An 18866-nucleotide genomic window follows, 5' to 3' on the forward strand; every position below is an offset into this window, starting at 1 on the left:
TGGTCAAACTCCACACATGAAAATATGCATTCTTCAAAAATAACCCATAACAAACACTCAATTTTAACATACAACTCTTATGAACATATATTTAATGCAATTTATGAGCATTTTGTTTAAAATTTGATATTTACCCAAGTAATTCTCAAACCGTTGAACAAAACCGGGAGCTCTCTTGCACAATGTATGCTTTCACGCAAAGCCCCTTTGATAGGGAAGCCTACAAGGTTAGCACAGATTAGCATAACACAGCCATTCCAAAGATATTCTATTGCACTACACTGGTAAGACAAGAGGCCATTCTTTTTGAATGGATGTCTATGGAGGAGATGCTGAATAAACTGCTTTGTGAGGAAACAGCTCATAATTTAAAGAATTAACTGCTTGTCCGCTAATTTTTATCATGTTTTACACTAAACAATTCTTTTGGAGTGAACTGTCTCTTTGGTTATTTGTTTATTTAGTCTTTTAGGTTTATATGTTAATAGTTTAAATCCAAGTAGGTTTGTATTTAAATATTTGTCCAACATGCTGTTTTGAGGAACTGCATTGTTTAAAAGGCTGTGTGGAGTTTACTATGATAAAATTGCTGTTTTATAAGAGCAGTCGCGGATGATTTTATGACCAGATGGTGTCAGTTTATGAATGTGGTGGAGTAACAAACTCCCCCTAATGAAACTGGACATGGATAACGCTGATTGAGCCGCCTATCAGCGGGACGCACGGAACTATATATAGGGGCCGTGTTCGAACCGGAACTGTTTCCGAATGCCATCCGGTGTTTTTGGTGCATGTTATTGTGAGAGAGCAGAGGCTGATTGCACATGCCATCTGCTAGAGAGTCGAGGCTGATTCTATGACCGGTGCTGGGAGAGGATTTGCTCATTTGCAGGTAGGCGCTAGTTCCTCATCCATGTTGGTACTGCTGTGAGTGCACTAGCAGCATTGCGACTAGTGTTTGTGTTTTAGAACATTCGGGGTGTGTTCACCCTCTCAGTTGGCGTGGGTAATTTTATACCGAGGGTGGATTGGATTATTTGTGCCAATATGGTTGTTGTGGCTGCTCCTTCATCGAGTCAGAGAAGCTTCACTTCTGGTATGTATGCGCTAATGAGTGTTTAGTGAGGGGTTTTAATGTAATATGCATGTATTTAATACTTTTATTGTTGCAGGCAGACTGGTCACGTTCATGCCCTGAAAACTGTCCCTGCTAATAGGCTACACAGGAGGGCCTCTTCTATCGGAGACGCTGCTGCTGCTTTTTGTTTTTGTTAGCTGCAGAGCTTGTTTTTGTTTGATTTTGTGTTTCTTTTGTGTGGGTGTGTTTCCTTTCTGTTGATTTGTTTCTGTTTATTTACATTGCTTATGTTTTATGTGTATGCCTTCTGATCGGTTTATGTGTGCATTTGTGAGGTTTTCCCCATTATTGCAATTGGAAGTGTGTGTGTGTGTGTGTGTGTGTGTGTGTGTATGTTTTATTTCCTTTTTTCAGTTTCATTGTCCTTTATTGATATTGGCTGGGCTTCTGCCCTTAACGAGTGGTATTGTGATTATGTTAGTGTGTGCCTTTGGTGTCTAGTTTTATTGGGTTTTTTTAAATCTTTTTTTTTTTTTTTTTTTGCTTCTTCTTATTTATTTCCCCCCTTGTCAGTTTAATTGTGTATATAGGGCTGTGAACTGAAGTTGTTTTGTTTTTTTCATAGGAGCTGAGGACCTCCAGCAGGGGAGCCTGCTTTGGGTTACGGGTTTCTTCATGTGTGCCGTGCTCCTGATATTAAAGTGTGCGTGTGTGCACATGTGTGGGGTGATTTTTCTTTTTCTTTATTATTTGAACCCTGCTGATGACCTCGGCTCCTACGTTGATGTATCATTGTATTCCGTTCACCACGGTATGTTTTTGCGAATGGCGCCTTTGCCTGTGCAGAATTAAGTCTGAGTGTCCGGTGTGTTTGAAGTGTGATCTTGCTGTTTTTGGTGTTCTTTTTCTTTATTTGGGTTATTTTTCTTTATTATTGTTTGATATTTGATGACTCTTCTTCAGACTGATTTGACAGCCATTTTAAGTCCTGATGGTCTTTAAATACATTTATTAATTGATTGAATACTAAATGTGTTTTCATATACTCACGTCTCCTGCCTCTCTCTCGTGAAATGCACCTGTGTGGCCTTATTTCTACATTTCCAGTAATTCTGGTAACCCTCCCAGGGAGGCGTGCCTGGGTGGCATAGTCGAGGTAGAAAGTGAGTAGCACTTTCTTTTTCTGTATTACTTATTGCCGCTTCGTCACACACACACACACCCACACACACACACACAAACACATACATATATATATATAAGCATTGATTAGACAATACAAAAAGAGGCTTAAGAACTGAACTCTGTTTTGCATTGAATTTGTCAGTGTGTCCGGTTCTCATACATATATATATTATTTACTAATATGGAATAAATTCTAGAGACATGTTGGTGCCATATGGGCTGGTTTGAGTATTTCTGTAATTGCTGATATCCTGGGATTTTCATGCACAACAGTCTCTAGAATTTACTCCAAATGGTGCTAAAAAAAACATCCAGTGAGCGGCAGTTCTGTGGACGGAAAAGCCTTGTTGATGAGAGAGGTCAACAGAGAATGGCCAGACTGGTTTGAACTGACAAAGTCTATGGTAACTCAGATAACCGCTCTGTACAATTGTGGTGAGAAGAATATCATCTCAGAATGCTATTACCTAATAATATACAGTATACACAAAATAAGAAGACTGTATACAAAAAAAAAAACATTAATAATAATATTCAATATACCAGTATACCATGCATTTTAAATCAAGGCCTTCAGTGTGATTCATGCCATTAAGAAAACACAGTTTCACAATGAATTAGACACCCTATGCCTTTGGGCATCATACATTATGTCACAGCTAACTAATAATACCAATTGGCATTTTAAAAACATGTCCACACACGAAAGCCAGAACTTGAAACGACACTTAATGCTCAAGCAATCCTAATTTTAACCTCAGCATGACTGTTTTGTGAAATGAACGTCAAAAATCATAATTTTTCATATGAATCTACCAAGGAGGTCTATAATACCTGGAAAAATCTATCTAATAATATTTGCAATTTAAATGTTGCTTGCAATAAATTTTGTTTTGTAAGGGTACATGTTTATGCTGCGTTCCATTCAAGTTGGATGTGGGATATTCTTATTTGATATCTCCGACCATAAATGCATTCCATTCCCCGATATTAGGAAGATGATGTTTAAGGAAACAAAACTGCAACTCTCCCATTAGCTTAGCAGGGGTTTGACTCTCATTAGAGATGTCTCCTAGCAACCCAACTGATAAACAATGCTGCGGCGCTAGCATTTGTGCTTCAGGTGTACGATTATCAAAAGAGATTATAATGTTTTATACACCTGTTTCTGCAGGCATTTGTTAAACAAGCTTTAATATCATGTAATGTGGAAACAAACTCATTTATCGATATTACTTAATAAAGTGAATGTTTATCACTTACTTTGTATATCTCCCTGAGTGTTGACATGTTTGTGTGACATCATGCCCCTGCATCTCAGCAAAATCGGAGTTGAGAATTTATGCACGAGCCTACAAGTTGTAATTCTGACTTCAAGATGAATTCCATTGCACTTTTCCTAGTAGGAAGTTGTAAAATCAGACTTTCCAAGTTGAATGGAACGCAGCACTACTTTTCAAAACTTGATCCGACACTTAATTCTCAAGCAGCCTAATTTACACTTAGAAAACTCCTGATGTTGCTATAACAATGCAAAAAGCACTTATCAATTTGCCTGAAGTGAAAATCAGTCCTCCTCTCCTGTTTAATTAATCACACGATCATGCAGAACATCTCAGGTTTGTAAACCATAAGGATCTCTTTCTCAATGGTGATGTGGCAGTGACAGCCGACTGGTCAGCACGATCTCGCGCTCTTCGCTTTCAAATTATGTACATTACTTAAAGTGTGATTGCGTCACTCAAGGCCAGCAAGAAGGCCTCGACTGGGACATAGCCTAAAGATCACACCCACCAAGAACAAATAAATCAATCTGATTGGCTGATGAATCTGACAATCTGACTTTAGATGCCTATTCACTTACACTGTTGAGGGATTCTGTAGAAATTCTGAAGGCCTGAGGGGGTGGAGCTCAGACTCACCCGCTGCTTTGGGCATGCGATTTGTGAAACAGTTGTCACACTTTGCTTGTAAGCATCAAGGAATAAATTCTGATTGGATAAATGTCATGGTTACTTTCGTAACCTCCGTTCCCTGATGGAGGGAACTAGATGTTGTGTCGATGTAGTGACACTAGTGGTCACTCTTAGGAGCACCAAACACCTCTGCTTTTTTGAAAAAAGGCCAATGGGAATTGGCGAGTGGAATTTGCATGCCACTCCCCCGGACATACGGGTATAAAAGGAGCTGGTATGCAACCACTCATTCAGGTTTTGTGCTGAGGAGCCAAGACCAGGTCCCGGCCATTTCAGCGGGTAGTTCAGCGTTGTGGCAAGAGGGACACAGGGTTACGAAAGTAACCATGATGTTCCCTATCTGTCACTCACTCGACATTGTGTCGATGTAGTGACACTAGGGGTCCCTATACAAAATGCCACAACTATCTGAACTGTGTTACATGAACTGGCAGTGCGTGATGGGCAGACCGCTGTATGCCTCGTAGCCAGCACACCAGGCTGTCACATAACCTCCCCCAACGCTCTTATGAGCGTCGAACGGTCCTTCAGGAACAAGTCGGGGGGTGTCCCTCCCAAGGGGAAGACACTGCGGAGACCACACCCTGCCCAAAAAGGGGGGGGGGCTCTCCCCAAGGAAGACGCAGTTTACCGAAAGGAAAATGATTTTGCGGAAGATATCGTCTTCAGGGAACCAGCACATGTGGAGCACTTACCTCAGTACAGGGCCTCATTAGCGCACATACTGGGCCGGCAGTGAGTTTCTCCGCAACTCAACTGCCAGAGGGCTAAGGAGGAAAACAATCCAGGGATCACAGTCTGTGAACATGACTGGGAGTCAAGAGCGCATGTCTTCAACTCAAGGGAGGGGAAAGGCGCTATGCGCAAGCGGTACACCTGGCCAGCTGTCCCGGAACTTACCTGCTCATGCCTGCAATACACAGGACGAGACCGGCTCAACCTGGTGATTGTAGAACCTCGCAAAGGTGTTGGGTGCTGCCCAGCCCGCTGATCTACAGATGTCTGCCAAAGAGGCACCACTGGCCAGGGCCCAGGAGGCCGCCACACTCCTGGTAGAGTGGGCTCATAACCCCGCAGGGGGTGGCACATCCTGAGCCTGATATGCCATCACGATGGTGTCAATGATCTTTCCACTGTCCACAAAAGCAGACAAAGAGCTGCTCGGAGCTTCTAAATCTCTGCGTGCGATCCAAATAGATGCATAAAGCTCGCACCGGACACAGCAACGCCAAGGCTGGGTCTGCCTCCTCCTGGGGCAGTGCTTGCAGGTTCACCACCTGATCCCTAAAAGGGGTCGTGGGAACCTTGGGCACATAGCCCGGTCGGGGTCTCAGTATCATATGAGAGTAACCCAGACCGATGTCCAGGCACGATTCGCTGACAGAGAATGCCTGCAGGTCCCCTACCCTCTTGATGGAAGTGAGCACAGTCAGGAGGACAGTCTTCAAAGAGAGTGCCTTAAGCTCAGCTGACTCCAAGGGCTCAAAGGGAGCTCCCCATAGACACCTGAAGGACTACAGAGAGGTCCCACGAGGGGACGAGGTGCGGTCTGGAGGGATTCAACCTCCTAGCGCCTCTCAGGAACCTGATGATCAAGTCGTGCTTCCCCAAGTACTTACCATCTACTGCATCGTGATGAGCCGAAATAGCAGTTACATACACCTTCAAGGTGGAGGGGGACAGCCGCCCCTCCAGCCTCTCCTGCAGGAAGAAAAGCACCGATCCGACTGTGCATCTCTGGGGGTCTTCGCGTCAGGAAGAACACCACTTAGCGAACAGACGCCACTTCAAGGCATACAGGCGCCTCATAGAGGGAGCCCTAGATTGAGTGATCGTGTCTACCCACTACAGGTGGTAGGCCACTTAGGTCTTCCACGTCCCGTCCAAGGGCCAGTCATGGAGATTCCAGAGGTCTGATCGCAGGTGCCAGATGGTGCCCCGTCCCTGAGAAAGAAGGTTGTCACGAGGAGCGTGAGATCCGAGAACAACATCTGGGTGGGCCAGTAGGGTGCTACTAGGATGATCTGCTCCTCGTCCTCCCTGACCTTGCACAGGGTCTGTGCAAGTAGGCTCACTGGGGAAAACACGTATTTGCGTAGTCCAGGGGGCCAGCTGTGTGCCAGTGCATCTATACCGAGGGGTGCCTCGGTCAGGGCGTACCAAAGCAGGCAGTGGGAGGATTCCTGGGAAGCAAATAGGTCTACCTGTGCTCGACTGAATCGACTCCAAATCAGCTGGACCACCTGAGGGTGGAGTCTCCACTCTCCCCTGAGGGTAACCTGACATGACAGCAGGTCCGCTGTGGTGTTGAGGTCACCTGGGATGTGAGTGGCTCGTAGCGACTTGAGGCGCTGCTGACTCCAGAGGAGGAGACGGCGGGCGAGTTGTGACATGCAATGGGAGAGTAGACCGCCTTGATGGTTGATGTACGCTACCGTCGCTGTGTTGTCCATCCGGACCAACACGTGCTTGCCCTGGATCAACGGCCAGAACCTCTGCAGGGCGAGCAGTACTGCCAACAACTCTAGGCAGTTGATGTGCCAACGCAGCCGCGGGCCAGTCCAGGCACCGGCTGCTGTGTGCCCTTTTCATACGGTGCCCCAGCCCATCTTGGAGGCATCTGTTGTAACCACGACGTGCCTGGAGACCTGCTTTAGGGGAACCTCTGCCTGTAGAAATGCAAGGTCGGTCCAAGGACTGAAGAGGCGGCGACAGATCGGCGTGATGGCCACGCGATGTGTCCTGCGGCGCCATGCCCATCTCGGGACTCGAGTCTGAAACCAGTGCTGAAGCGGTCTCATATGCATCAACCCGAGCGGTGTGGCCACCGCTGAGGATGCCATATGCCCCAGGAGCCTCTGAAAAATTTCAGTGGAACCGCTGTCCTCTGTCTGAATGCCTTCAGACAGTTCAGCACCGACTGTGCATGCTCATTCGTGAGGCGTGCCGTCATCGAGACTGAGTCCAACTCCAAACCAAGAAAAGAGATGCTCTGAAGCAGGGTGAGCTTGCTCTTTTCCCAGTTGACCCTAAGCCCCAGTTGGTTGAGGTGCTGGAGCACGAGGTCCCTGTGTGCACACAGCAACTCTCGAGAGTGAGCTAGGATTAGCCAGTCGTCGAGATAGTTGAGATGCGGACGCCCACTTCCCTTAGCGGGGCAAGGGCTGCCTCTGCGACCTTCGTGAAGACACGAAGGGACAAGGACAGGCCGAAGGGGAGGACCTTGTACTGGTACGCCTGGCCTTCAAAGGCAAACCGCAGGAAGGGTCTGTGTTGAGGTAAAACTGAGACATGGAAGTATGCATCCTTCAGGTCTACCGCTGCGTACAAATATTGATGGTGGACGCTTGCTTGAATGTGTTTTTGCGTCAGCATCTTGAATGGGTGTCTGTGCAAAGCCCGGTTCAGTACTCGCAGATCCAGGATTGGTCGCAACCCACCGCCTTTCTTCGGTATGATGAAGTAAGGGCTGTAGAACCCTTTCTTCATCTCAGTGGAGGGACAGGCTCTGTCGCGCCCTTGCGCAGAAGGGTAGTGATCTCTACACGCAAGGTAGTGGAGTTCTCGCCCTTCACCGAGGTGAAGCGGACCCCGCTGAACCTGGGCGGGCGCCTGGCGAACTGAATCTTGTAGCCGAGTCAGATGGTCCGGACCAGCCATCGCGACAGATTGGAAAGCACGAGCCACGTGCCCAAATTCCGGGTGAGGGGGACCAAGGGAATGATCACGTCGGATGTACCGGCGGGTGGGACCTCGCGGTGGGGCGGAGCTCGAGGTGCCACATCGAGGGGACTCGAGCCCCGTGGCCGTGCTGAGTCCAAGGACATCTAAGCACTTACCTGGCTCCTGCCGCCCACCATAAGATTGGCCGAGGAGGGGGGAAGAGGAATCTCGTCCTCGTAGTCCACCGGAACCAATCCCGTGTGGGCGTGTTTGTGCCAAAGCTGGGTGCACAGGGGCGGGGGGTCCGCCACTGGAGCACCATACCTACAAAAATGGGACGGTGGACGGTGGTCATGACAACGGCCATGTGCACCGGACATGTGACCCAGGAACGAGAAAACCACTCTTTTTTTTCGAACTTTGGGGTACCACAGCCTCCATGCCCTCTACCGGGGGATGGAGTTGTCTGTTCACCAGCTCCAGAGAAGCGGGTCTCCTCGCCCCTGGGTCGCCTGTCTCAGGGGCGCTTCGAAGCCTTCCTCGGGTTCTTAGCAGCCGGCCGTGAGATGGGTGGCATCTCCTTCCAGCGTTGGACTGCACGCCGGGGCCGAGCCATGGGGCGGGCTGCGGCGGAGCCGGTGTTGTTGCTGCAGGAGGACACCCTTGGCGACGAGCAGACGGGGTGCAGGATCTTGAGCCGCGCCGGGGCAGGATTTGTTGTATGGCCTCCGTCTGCTTCTTCACTGCCGTGAACTGCTAGGCAAAGTCCTCGACGTTGTCGCCGAACAGGCCAACCTAGGAGATGGGGGTGTCAAGGAACCGTGCCTTGTCAGCCTCTCGCATCTCAACCAAGTTGAGCCAAAGGTGGCACTCCTGGACCATCAGGGTGGACATCGCCTGCCCGAGAGACAGCGCCGCTACCTTCGTCGCCCGGAGAGCAAGGTCGGTCGCCGAGCGCAGTTCCTGCATCAATCCCAGGTTAGAACTACCCTCGTGCAGTTCTTTTAGTGCCTTGGCTTGGTGTACTTGCAGGAGAACCATGGCGTGCAGGGCGGAGGCGGCTTGTCCAGCGGCACCGTAGGCCCTGGTCGTCAGGGATGACGTAAACCTACAGGCCCTGGACAGGAGCTTCGGGCGCCCGCACCAGGTGGCGGCACTCTGCGGACACAAGTGCACCGCGAGCGCCTTATCTATCTGGGGGATCACCGAATACACCCTGGCCGCTCCACCATCGAGGGTAGTGAGAGCGGGGGAGCTGAAAGACCGGGACCGGACAGTAAAATGTGCCTCCCACAACCATATCAGCTCCTCATGTACTTCCGGAAAGAAAGGAACAGGGGTGGGGCGTGGCCGTGGGCGGTGTCCCGAGCCAAGGAACCAATCGTCGAGCTGCGAAAGTTCAGGGGAGAGTGGAGGGTTCCACACTAGCCTGATGCTCATGGGCGCCCGGTAAAGCATGTCTGTCATTTCCGCGTCAGCCTGAGACTGGGCGACCATTCCCAAAAGAGGAAGCCCAGTCGAAGCCGCTGCATCCGACTGGATGAGCCCGCTCTCCGATGCTGCGCTCAATAACTCATCGTCTTCCCGGGCTCCGAACAAGAGGTCAAACTCCTTTGACTTTGAAGACTGTAGTTTTTTTGGCAATTTCAAGCATCGTATAGCTTTCATTCTTCAAAACAATGATTAACTGATGAGTTTCTAGAGAAAGCTTTTCCTTTTTTGCCATTTTTTACCTAATATTGACCTTAAGACATGCCAGTCTATTGCATAATGTGGCAACTCAAAAACAAACTTTTTTATTATTTTATTTATTAATCTTATTAATTAATTTTCAAATTTAGGACATCCCCAAATATCGCAAACAAAAACAAATTATAACATTTTCACTGAAATAAAAATAAAAACTAACATAGTGGGGAAAACTAAAATTAAACTGAAATACTTTTTCATAACTCCAAAATTAACTAAAATGCATTCATTACAGTAAGCACAAAAATGCCACTAGGTAGCAATAATAATATATTGCCCATGGAAATTTAATATGGTTAAACATATTTAAATGATATCAGTAAATGCATTAACTTTGTCAGCCCTAAAAAGCTAAAACTAAAATAAACTTAATGTATGAAAACAATGAAAAACCTCAACTAAAGCTTAACAGGTATAAAAAAAGAAAAGAAAATGAAACTAAATTGGAATGACAAACTGAAAATACAATTGGAATAAAAACTAAATTCAAAACTCAACTACACTAACCCTAAAAGGTGTTTTGTCTGACTTTGTATTGTGTGTAAACACACACACACACACACACACACACACACACACACACACACACACACACACACATACAAGCTGCTTTTAAACAAACCTGCCTTAATCCTTAATGTCAACACAAGTCTCCAAGCACACAAATGAGTAGTGGTAACACAACATAGCTGTGGTGATAATGAGTCCTAACGCTTTGATAGCACACCCCACTTCTACTGGCACAAAACAGCTGTAAGGTCCCAAAATGCATGGCAACAGTGCCCCCTGTCATTGCCAAGGCAACACTCTGTGTCTCCACCTATCAGCATCTAATTCAAACGTCTCTCCATTCAGCCTTTACATAAAGAACATAAACGTATGCGCTTCCCCTCACCAAATCTCAATGAACCCGGCGCAGACGCACAACAACAGCTGCTGCTACCCCTGCCTCACAATGAGCTTCATCACACGCATTTCTCTTTTCATGCATAGACATAAATATTCATTTGATCTCTCTCGCTCTGGTTTCTGTAAATCTCTCTGTCTGTGTTATGTCTGAGAATTTAACTGGTGCAGCAGGTAACTCTATATTTATCACAAATGCCATTTAATGGGGTTATATTAGCTGTTATCATCCTTGCTGTGTTTCAAAGCTGTAAAAGTATTTTGCGGGCATCCATCATTATTGTATCCATGTATTATTTACAAATTCACACAATACCAGGCTATCCACAGGAGCACTTTGCATGTTCAAAGAGCTTTCTGAGAGTGGAAGAGTATCCCTCCTCTGCAGTGCCTCTGAGGGCATTAAATACTCCTGTGTTTCACAGATCTGAATGTAATGGTCCTCACATGGTGGCTCTTCCTTGCAGAAAATACCAACTTTGCTGGTCGCCAGCATATGTTGTGTTTTCGATGCTGGTCCATGGGATGCTGCTGTGCTGGAGTCCCCAACAGGATTTTTATCTGGCTTGAATGGCAGGACTTCCTTGGGACATACTTGGATTCTATGTAAGTAAAGATCATGTAAATCACAGCTATGTAGGAAATTGGATTCCTGGGACAATGGTCAATTATTCAGCATAGCGGTCACTTTACAGACATATTTGACGGCATGCTGCTATTCACCAATCAGAATGATGTATAACAGAGAACTGTGTAAAAATAGATGGGAATCCACCAGCAATACCAGCACCAAATTAGCAATAACCAGTATAAACTAGTCTGAAGCAGCATGGAAATTCATGCTGGTCTAAGTTGGTATTTCCAGCAGGGTCGCTAGCTAGGCTGAGATGGTCTTTCACTGTGTTCCCATTGTGGCTCTCATGGGAAGAGAGGTGTGTTCTCCAGTATATTTCAGTTAGGAATACACTTTTCCCTGGAACAATTTGTTCAGATGTTTAATAAGACACATCCAAGGCTCTGTCAGTTTAAAGCCTGAGTGTTAATGAAGGACTAACAGGTTGTCAAACGCAAAACCAATTTGTAAGTTTGTTTGTTTATTGTTGTTGTTGTTTTGTTTTTAATTGCTGGAATGAAGTTTCACTTTTCCGCTAGAGAAACAAAGAATTGGTGGGTTTAGATCCACACGGTCCATTTAAAGGTGAAGTGTGTAAGCTCTGCGCTACTAATGGCAACAAATGGAATTACAAAAATAAAGTATGTTTTCAAACAACCTTCACACTCTCTGATTCCCTATGAACAAATAGGCCATACTAAATTAAAGGTGATAAACGTATAACATCGGAATAAACAAGACCACTATAACATAACACACCGGACAGAAAGTGGAGGAATCGGCTTGTCCGATAACATCACTGGATTGAACGGCAGCTGGGTGTGTGGGGGATATAGCACAAGAGGTAGGAGGGTTTTTCTGGTAACTATTAGTAAGTGTAACAACAGCACCGTTTCTGACCATTTTGGCACCCTAGGCGAGATCACTGTTGTTGACAGGTGGAGGCATCGGTGTATTAGCAATTTGCACAGCGATCTTGTGATTGGCGCACTCGTTTGCCAGAGCGATCTCATCATTTGTGGTGGTGGTGTGTGTGTGTGTGTGTGTGTGTGTGTCCTCCACCTTGTAAATGGGATGCCAATGTTCACTCTGGTTTTACTCCATTCTCTGTGTCTTTTAGCAAGTCTTCGAATTTTGGCGAAGCTCAATTTCTTTTATTCTGTACATCTCACTGGCTGAACCAAGTAGCCACACCCCAAACTCACTCTATAGGTAGAGCTAGAACTGGATGGGTGGAGCTGAGCGGGCCGCTCAATATATAAACATCAATGTTTTAATAGTGTCTGGGAAGCTCAGTGTTTATACTTTTGGGTGAGGTAAACCTATGATTGGCTTACTTATAATTGTCAATGAACAATAAAATGGGAAAGTAGAACCTATTTTGACATCAAAAAAATTACACACTTCACCTTTAACTGGTGGTACATGTTATTAAGAGGTTTCAGTGATTTAGTTTGAATTTACTTGTGATTGCGAGATTGTCTCTCAGTAGGATGTGATCAATCTTTCCTCCATCTCTTGATTACTTTCTTGTTCTTAGCAATGATCGATTAGAAATCCTAATCTTAGATAAGCAAATTTCAGAGAGCAGTCAAGTAGGGTCTAGCTACAAACCTGCACTCTCAGCCCTCTGTGATGTTGCATGCACTCTATGCCAAAATACCGGAAATATGTTGCATATCCTTGTTGTAGAAGAGTATTTTTTTATATGAAATATCACTCTGTTATGTATTAAAAATGTAAGAAAAAAATCAAGATTGTACAGTATGTTTTTTTTTTTCTACTCCTGTGGTATGACTGAAAGCATGTTGAGTCAGCTGCCTTAGAAGCCCCATTTACACCTTGCATTAACATGTGTTTTTGGTGATCGGATTGCTATCAGATAGCACTTGACCACATTAAATGTCAGGTGTAAATGCACCCAAGGCGCATTGTGATCGGATTGTGAACGGACCACTGAAACCACATTCGGAGGGGGTCAGGGACGGATTCTGACCACATTCAAAGAAATGTACATGCAAATGCATTTTTGTAATCCAGATACAATTACATAAGTAATTAAATATGTGATGAGGTTACGCTACAGTCATCAGTTGTCAAAGTGCTTTGTTGTGTGTTCTTGCCTTTTTCTGTTTATTCTGCCATAGCAATGTGAACGACACAACATACACTGCCATCTTGCAATCTTGTCACCTGAACAGTGAACAATATACTATGAATTATTCCATTGTAATACAATTGTAAATTTATAGTCTCTTTCCTCAAACCCCCAATCACTCACGTCTCTCCTGTTTCCTAATCACTCTGTGGCTCACTATGTGGCACTACCACTCGTGCATTCCAGATGAAAAGCATTTTTAGTACTTACAAAGTGCCGAACGCTAAATAAATATCATAAAATTTGCTTCAGCAACCTGAAATTTTGCTTTGGCAGCAGCCAAAAAGTTGTCAATGTAAGAAAAACCCTTACTGTCAAAGTGATGGTAAGCATTTAAATTATCAATAAATGTTTGTAATGATGTATTATCTAAGTAGCATTTTCCATTTTGCACGGGTAACTTTGTTTGGATTTTTATCCCAACCAATTGATTGTGTAAATGGGGCCTGAGACACACGTTTTTGTCCTGCATTGAAATCAGGAAGTAATTGCATTTGCATAATCAATGACGAGCGCAATTTGGAAGTTCTATTTTCCCTCTGAAATTACGTTTTTACTCCACTGATGGTTTGGTTTAGGGTTGGAGTTTTGGTTAGTAAAATATGCATTCCTGTTGACCTTATTACATCATTTACATCAAAAAAAAAAAAAAGAATCTCACTTTTACAAATAGATTTTGGCATCCCTCTGTGTACATTTCACCTGGAAACTGGATTTCTTAAGTGCCTATATTTTCAAAAACACTTCCAGCGTTGGCCACTGGGGGCAGTGCTTCAAATTTCGGTAAGCACAAACTGATTTTAGTAACAGAACTTTCGACCTACTGTCGTGGAATTCACAGTGTGATCAGTCTGGCAGGTAGGCTTCCTCAGATATTTGTTTATTACTCTCTGGTATACATCATTCAGATTGGTGAATAGCAGCATACTTCTGTCAAATATGTTTGTAAAATGACTGCTAAACTGATTAATTGACCGTTGTCCCAGGCAACTGATTTCCTACGTAGCTGTACTAGTTTTATGTCACTTGTATCACTCTGTGGTCTCTTTCTTCTTACATAGTAAAATCATTTGAACTCAAATCAGTATTTCATGTCCATTTATTTTGTAAATAGCCATGTAATAAGCAGGATATTGTACAGTCAGCCAGTCATTTTCACAAAATATAACTGGGAAAATAAACCAGCTGTCTTTGTGGCAGGAAGGAGGGCGAGGCCAGGCCATGATGCTGCACACCCTGTAACTTCATTACACTGGTGCTGAAGTTCAATGGAAAGGAGGAAGCGAGAACTGGCTTAACAATATAAATAATATTTAATAGTTAACTTAAACAAAAAGACAAACACAAACACATACAGGGCAGCTGCCTTTAGTTCTCTCTCTCTCTCGAACTGCCACCTCCGGTCGCCTTTATCCCTCTCGTGCTTGATCAGCTTGATTAGGGGCCGGGTGTGCAGCATCACGGTCCGGCCCCGCCCTCCGCCCTGCCACAGTCTTACATACGAGTTTTGTTTTAGTTTGACTGAAACAGTCCTTCACTTCAACTGTGCATAACTGAACAGTAATCAGATGGGCACTTGTAAGAGTCACAATATAAAACATATTCATGCATACAGTATGCTTCAAATTATCATGCCAGAACCAAATGAAGACCAAACCACAGAAAGCATTAACCCTAAACATAAGGTAAAACATTTTTGTTAATATTTGAGCAAAACTAAACAACAAACAACAAGACATTTGATGGGATCTCTTGATTGTTTCAGCAGGACGCCATCCTTAAGGCATTAGTTCCTTTTGGAAAATACATCACAATATCCTCCCCGTCTCATGTTTATAGGTTACATATGTATTGGCATGAATGTCTGTTATATTGACAAGCATTAATTTGATTGCACTTGTTTTTATTGTATATAGCCTATCCTTTACTTAATACGCTCTAACAAGCTTTCAAATTAAATCACGCCGTTGACTCAATTTAGTGTATGCTCTTGCCTGTCCATGCACATCTGCAAGCACAATAAGTCACTGAGGTATGTATTAGTAGTCCACACTCCAGGGCATTCACGATTACTCTCTGCCACTGAATGCATCATTAGCGTTTAAGATGTTATTTAGAGATGTATGTGTGCAATAAATCAACACAAGTCCTGCAGCGTTTCCTGGGTAGTGTGTGATTGTGCTTAGGCCTAGTTGTGGAGGTAAAGGCAATCAGGGTGGAAAATATCAAAAAAGAAGCCTGCAGAAAATTGCGTATCATTCTCATGCCACAGGGCTTTTGCCCACATTTGAGGAAAGGCTTTAGTCTATCGAAGGCGCCTGTGTTTGAGTCCAAGACACATGTATGTGTGCACAAAAACACACATACACAGCAGCTGAAGGACCCCCTCTCTAGTTGGCCGTGTGCCTGGTGAGAGCTTGTTAAGTGTAGGTCTGAACAGTTGAGAGAGACACCCCATACCCCCCCCCATCTGCCAGCCCCTCTGCCTTCAGCTGCCCCCTTACTGCACCAGGCTTCTGTCCTCATCTGCAGGCCAGCTAGACACCCTATACGTGCCTTACACACACACACTGATCTGTGAATGGCTTTCAACCCATGTGCACATTTACTGCTTTCTAACATGCATAGAATTCACAATCAGACTGGGAGCAAAACACACCGTCACACACAGAGCAACACACAATCCAAACACACACAACTGGACCACAGTTATGAATGCACATGTAACGGTAGCCAGCTGGTGGGTGGCTGTGCAGTGTGTAATCTTCACTCCCCTGGCCTCAAGAGCCACTGGCCACTGATGGTAGGGGCTGTATCTTTTAGCCTCCTTGTGCCTGCCTCCCACACCAGAGACCCCAGTTCAAATCCCACATGGAGCGGGTCGAGTAGGACCAGTTACGCACACCAGGGTTAAACTGCAGAATTTTAAGAAATGGCTCCTTTTCAGTTTAAGAGCTGGAATTTGACTTGAATTGGCCATGGCCTACAGGATGTTGGAATGACAGGGAGAACAATTTGTTGAATTGCACTTTGAATTGCAAGTGTTGTTCAAAAAGCATATATATACAGTGGTGTGAAAAAGTGTTTGCCCCCTTCCTGATTCTTATTTTTTTGCATGTTTGTCACACTTAAATGTTTCAGATCATCAGACAAGTTTAAATATTAGTCAAAGATAACACAAGTAAACACAAAATGCAGTTTTTAAATGAAGGTTGTTATTATTAAGGGAAAACAAAATCCAAACCTACATGGCCCAGTGTGAAAAAGTGATTGCCCCCTAAACCTAATAACTGGTTGGGCCACCCTTAGCAGCAACAACTGCAATCAAGCGTTTGCAATAACTTGCAATGAGTCTTTTACAGCACTGTGGAGGAATTTTGCCCCACTCATCTTTGCAGAATTGTTGTAATTCAGCCACATTGGAGGGTTTTCGAGCATGAACTGCCTTTTTAAGGTCATGCCACAGCATCTCAGTAGGATTCAGGTCAGGACTTTGACTAGGCCACTCCAAAGTCTTCATTTTGTTTTTCTTCAGCCATTCAGAGGTGGACTTGCTGGTGTGTTTTGGATCATTGTCCTGCTGCAGAACCCAAGTTCGCTTCAGCCTGAGGTCACGAACAGATGGCCGGACATTCTCCTTCAGGATTTTTTGGTAGACAGCAGAATTCATGGTTCCATTTATCACAGCAAGTCTTCCAGGTCCTGAAGCAGCAAAACAGCCCCAGACCATCACACTACCACCACCATATTTTACTGTTGGTATGATGTTCTTTTTCTGAAATGTGGTGTTACTTTTACACCAGATGTAATGGGACACACACCTTCCAAAAAGTTCAACTTTTGTCTCGTCAGTCCACAGAGTATTTTCCCAAAAGTCTTGGGGATCATCAAGATGTTTTCTGGCAAAAATGAGACGAGCCTTAATGTTCTTTTTGCTCAGCAGTGGTTTTCGTCTTGGAACTCTGCCATGCAGGCCATTTTTGCCCAGTCTCTTTCTTATGGTGGAGTCATGAACACTGATCTTAACTGAGGCAAGTGAGGCCTGCAGTTCTTTGGATGTTGTTGTGGGGTCTTTTGTGACCTCTTGGATGAGTCGTTGCTGCACTTTTGGGGTAATTCTGGTCACTCCTGGGAAGGTTCACCGCTGTTCCATGTTTTCGCCATTTGTGGATAATGGCTCTCACTGTGGTTCTCTGGAGTCCCAAAGCTTTAGAAATGGCTTTATAACCTTTTCCAGACTGATAGATCTCAATTACTTTCTTTCTCATTTGTTCCTGAATTTCTTTGGATCTTGGCATGATGTCTAGCTTTTGAAGATCTTTTGGTCTACTTTACTTTGTCAGGCAGGTCCTATTTAAGTGATTTCTTGATTGAGAACAGGTGTGGCAGTAATCAGGCCTGGGTGTGGCTAGAGAAATTGAACTCAGGTGTGATAAACCACAGTTAAGTTATGTTTTAACAGGTGGGGCAAACACTTTTTCACACAGGGCCATGTAGGTTTGGATTTTGTTTTCCCTTAATAATAACAACCTTCATTTAAAAACTGCATTTTGTGTTTACTTGTGTTATCTTTGACTAATATTTAAACTTGTTTGATGATCTGAAACATTTAAGTGTGACAAACATGCAAAAAAATAAGAAATCAGGAAGGGGGCAAACACTTTTTCACACCACTGTATATATATATATATATATATATATATATATATATATATATATATATATATATATATATATATATATATATATATTTTTTTTTTTTTTTTTTTTTTTTTGTAATATACTAAAAGCTGTGAGTAAGAGTCAGGCAGCTGTTTTGGTTCAATTAGACAGTTATAGGGGGCCTCCTTGTGGCCCGAGTGGAAAGGGAGAATGTAACTGCAAGGAGAGGCACGCATGCTCAAAGGGTTTTTCCATCTGTAGCGGAAAAAAGAAAAAGGAAGAGGAGGAGAACCGCAGCCAGACCACTGGTAAAAAATGTATGTAAGCCAGCTACGTGGCTAGATGTTGTTTGTTCATTGTCATGCATTAAATTGCAACAATTAGTAAGCTAACGTTTTGCAGTTGTGTCCTATTGTAAATACCATACTTATTTATTGTTATTTACAGTCATTAATTGTTCAGTTGTATAGTTGTTTATTGTTAATTTATTTTAATGTTTTTCTTCATGTATTGTTAAATGTTTTGCGTTTTGTGTAGTTAGTATATTCCAATTTTAAGTTAATATATTTAAATTTGTTGAAGACTGTATTGTGGTGTCATTCTTCAGTGGGCCTCCAAGCAGGATTTCGCTTAGGGGCCCCATATGCTTAGAAACGGCCCTGACCACAAAATATACACCAGTCAGTATGTTTTACATGTGCATTTATAATTGAGCTACAGTGGGTTTTTGCTTAGTCTATACTTTGTCTGTCCAAGTATACACAATGCGTAATCAAATTTTTGAAGGCAGGATATTCTGCAGCTGAAATCTGTGCTAACTGAAATTCAAATCACTGCTCCCAGGGACCAAAGGTAGAAGTGTTATTGATGTAAAAT

The 18866-nt window shown here is 44.2% G+C and overlaps 1 protein-coding gene across 1 annotated transcript in view; it reads left to right on the forward strand.

Moving 5' to 3' along the window:
* Positions 1-752: 752 nt before the first annotated feature.
* Positions 753-18866, forward strand: part of LOC127421608 (neurensin-1-like) — a 46476-nt gene continuing 28362 nt past the window's right edge. Inside the window, exons 1-2 of the mRNA XM_051664757.1 lie at positions 753-892; positions 11025-11163. Coding sequence (XP_051520717.1) covers positions 11128-11163 — 36 coding nt within the window. The 5' untranslated portion in view covers positions 753-892; positions 11025-11127. The remainder of the gene's footprint in view (positions 893-11024; positions 11164-18866) is intronic.

The sequence above is a fragment of the Myxocyprinus asiaticus genome, chromosome 30, assembly GCF_019703515.2.
Source record: "Myxocyprinus asiaticus isolate MX2 ecotype Aquarium Trade chromosome 30, UBuf_Myxa_2, whole genome shotgun sequence".
Lineage (NCBI taxonomy): Eukaryota > Metazoa > Chordata > Actinopteri > Cypriniformes > Catostomidae > Myxocyprinus > Myxocyprinus asiaticus.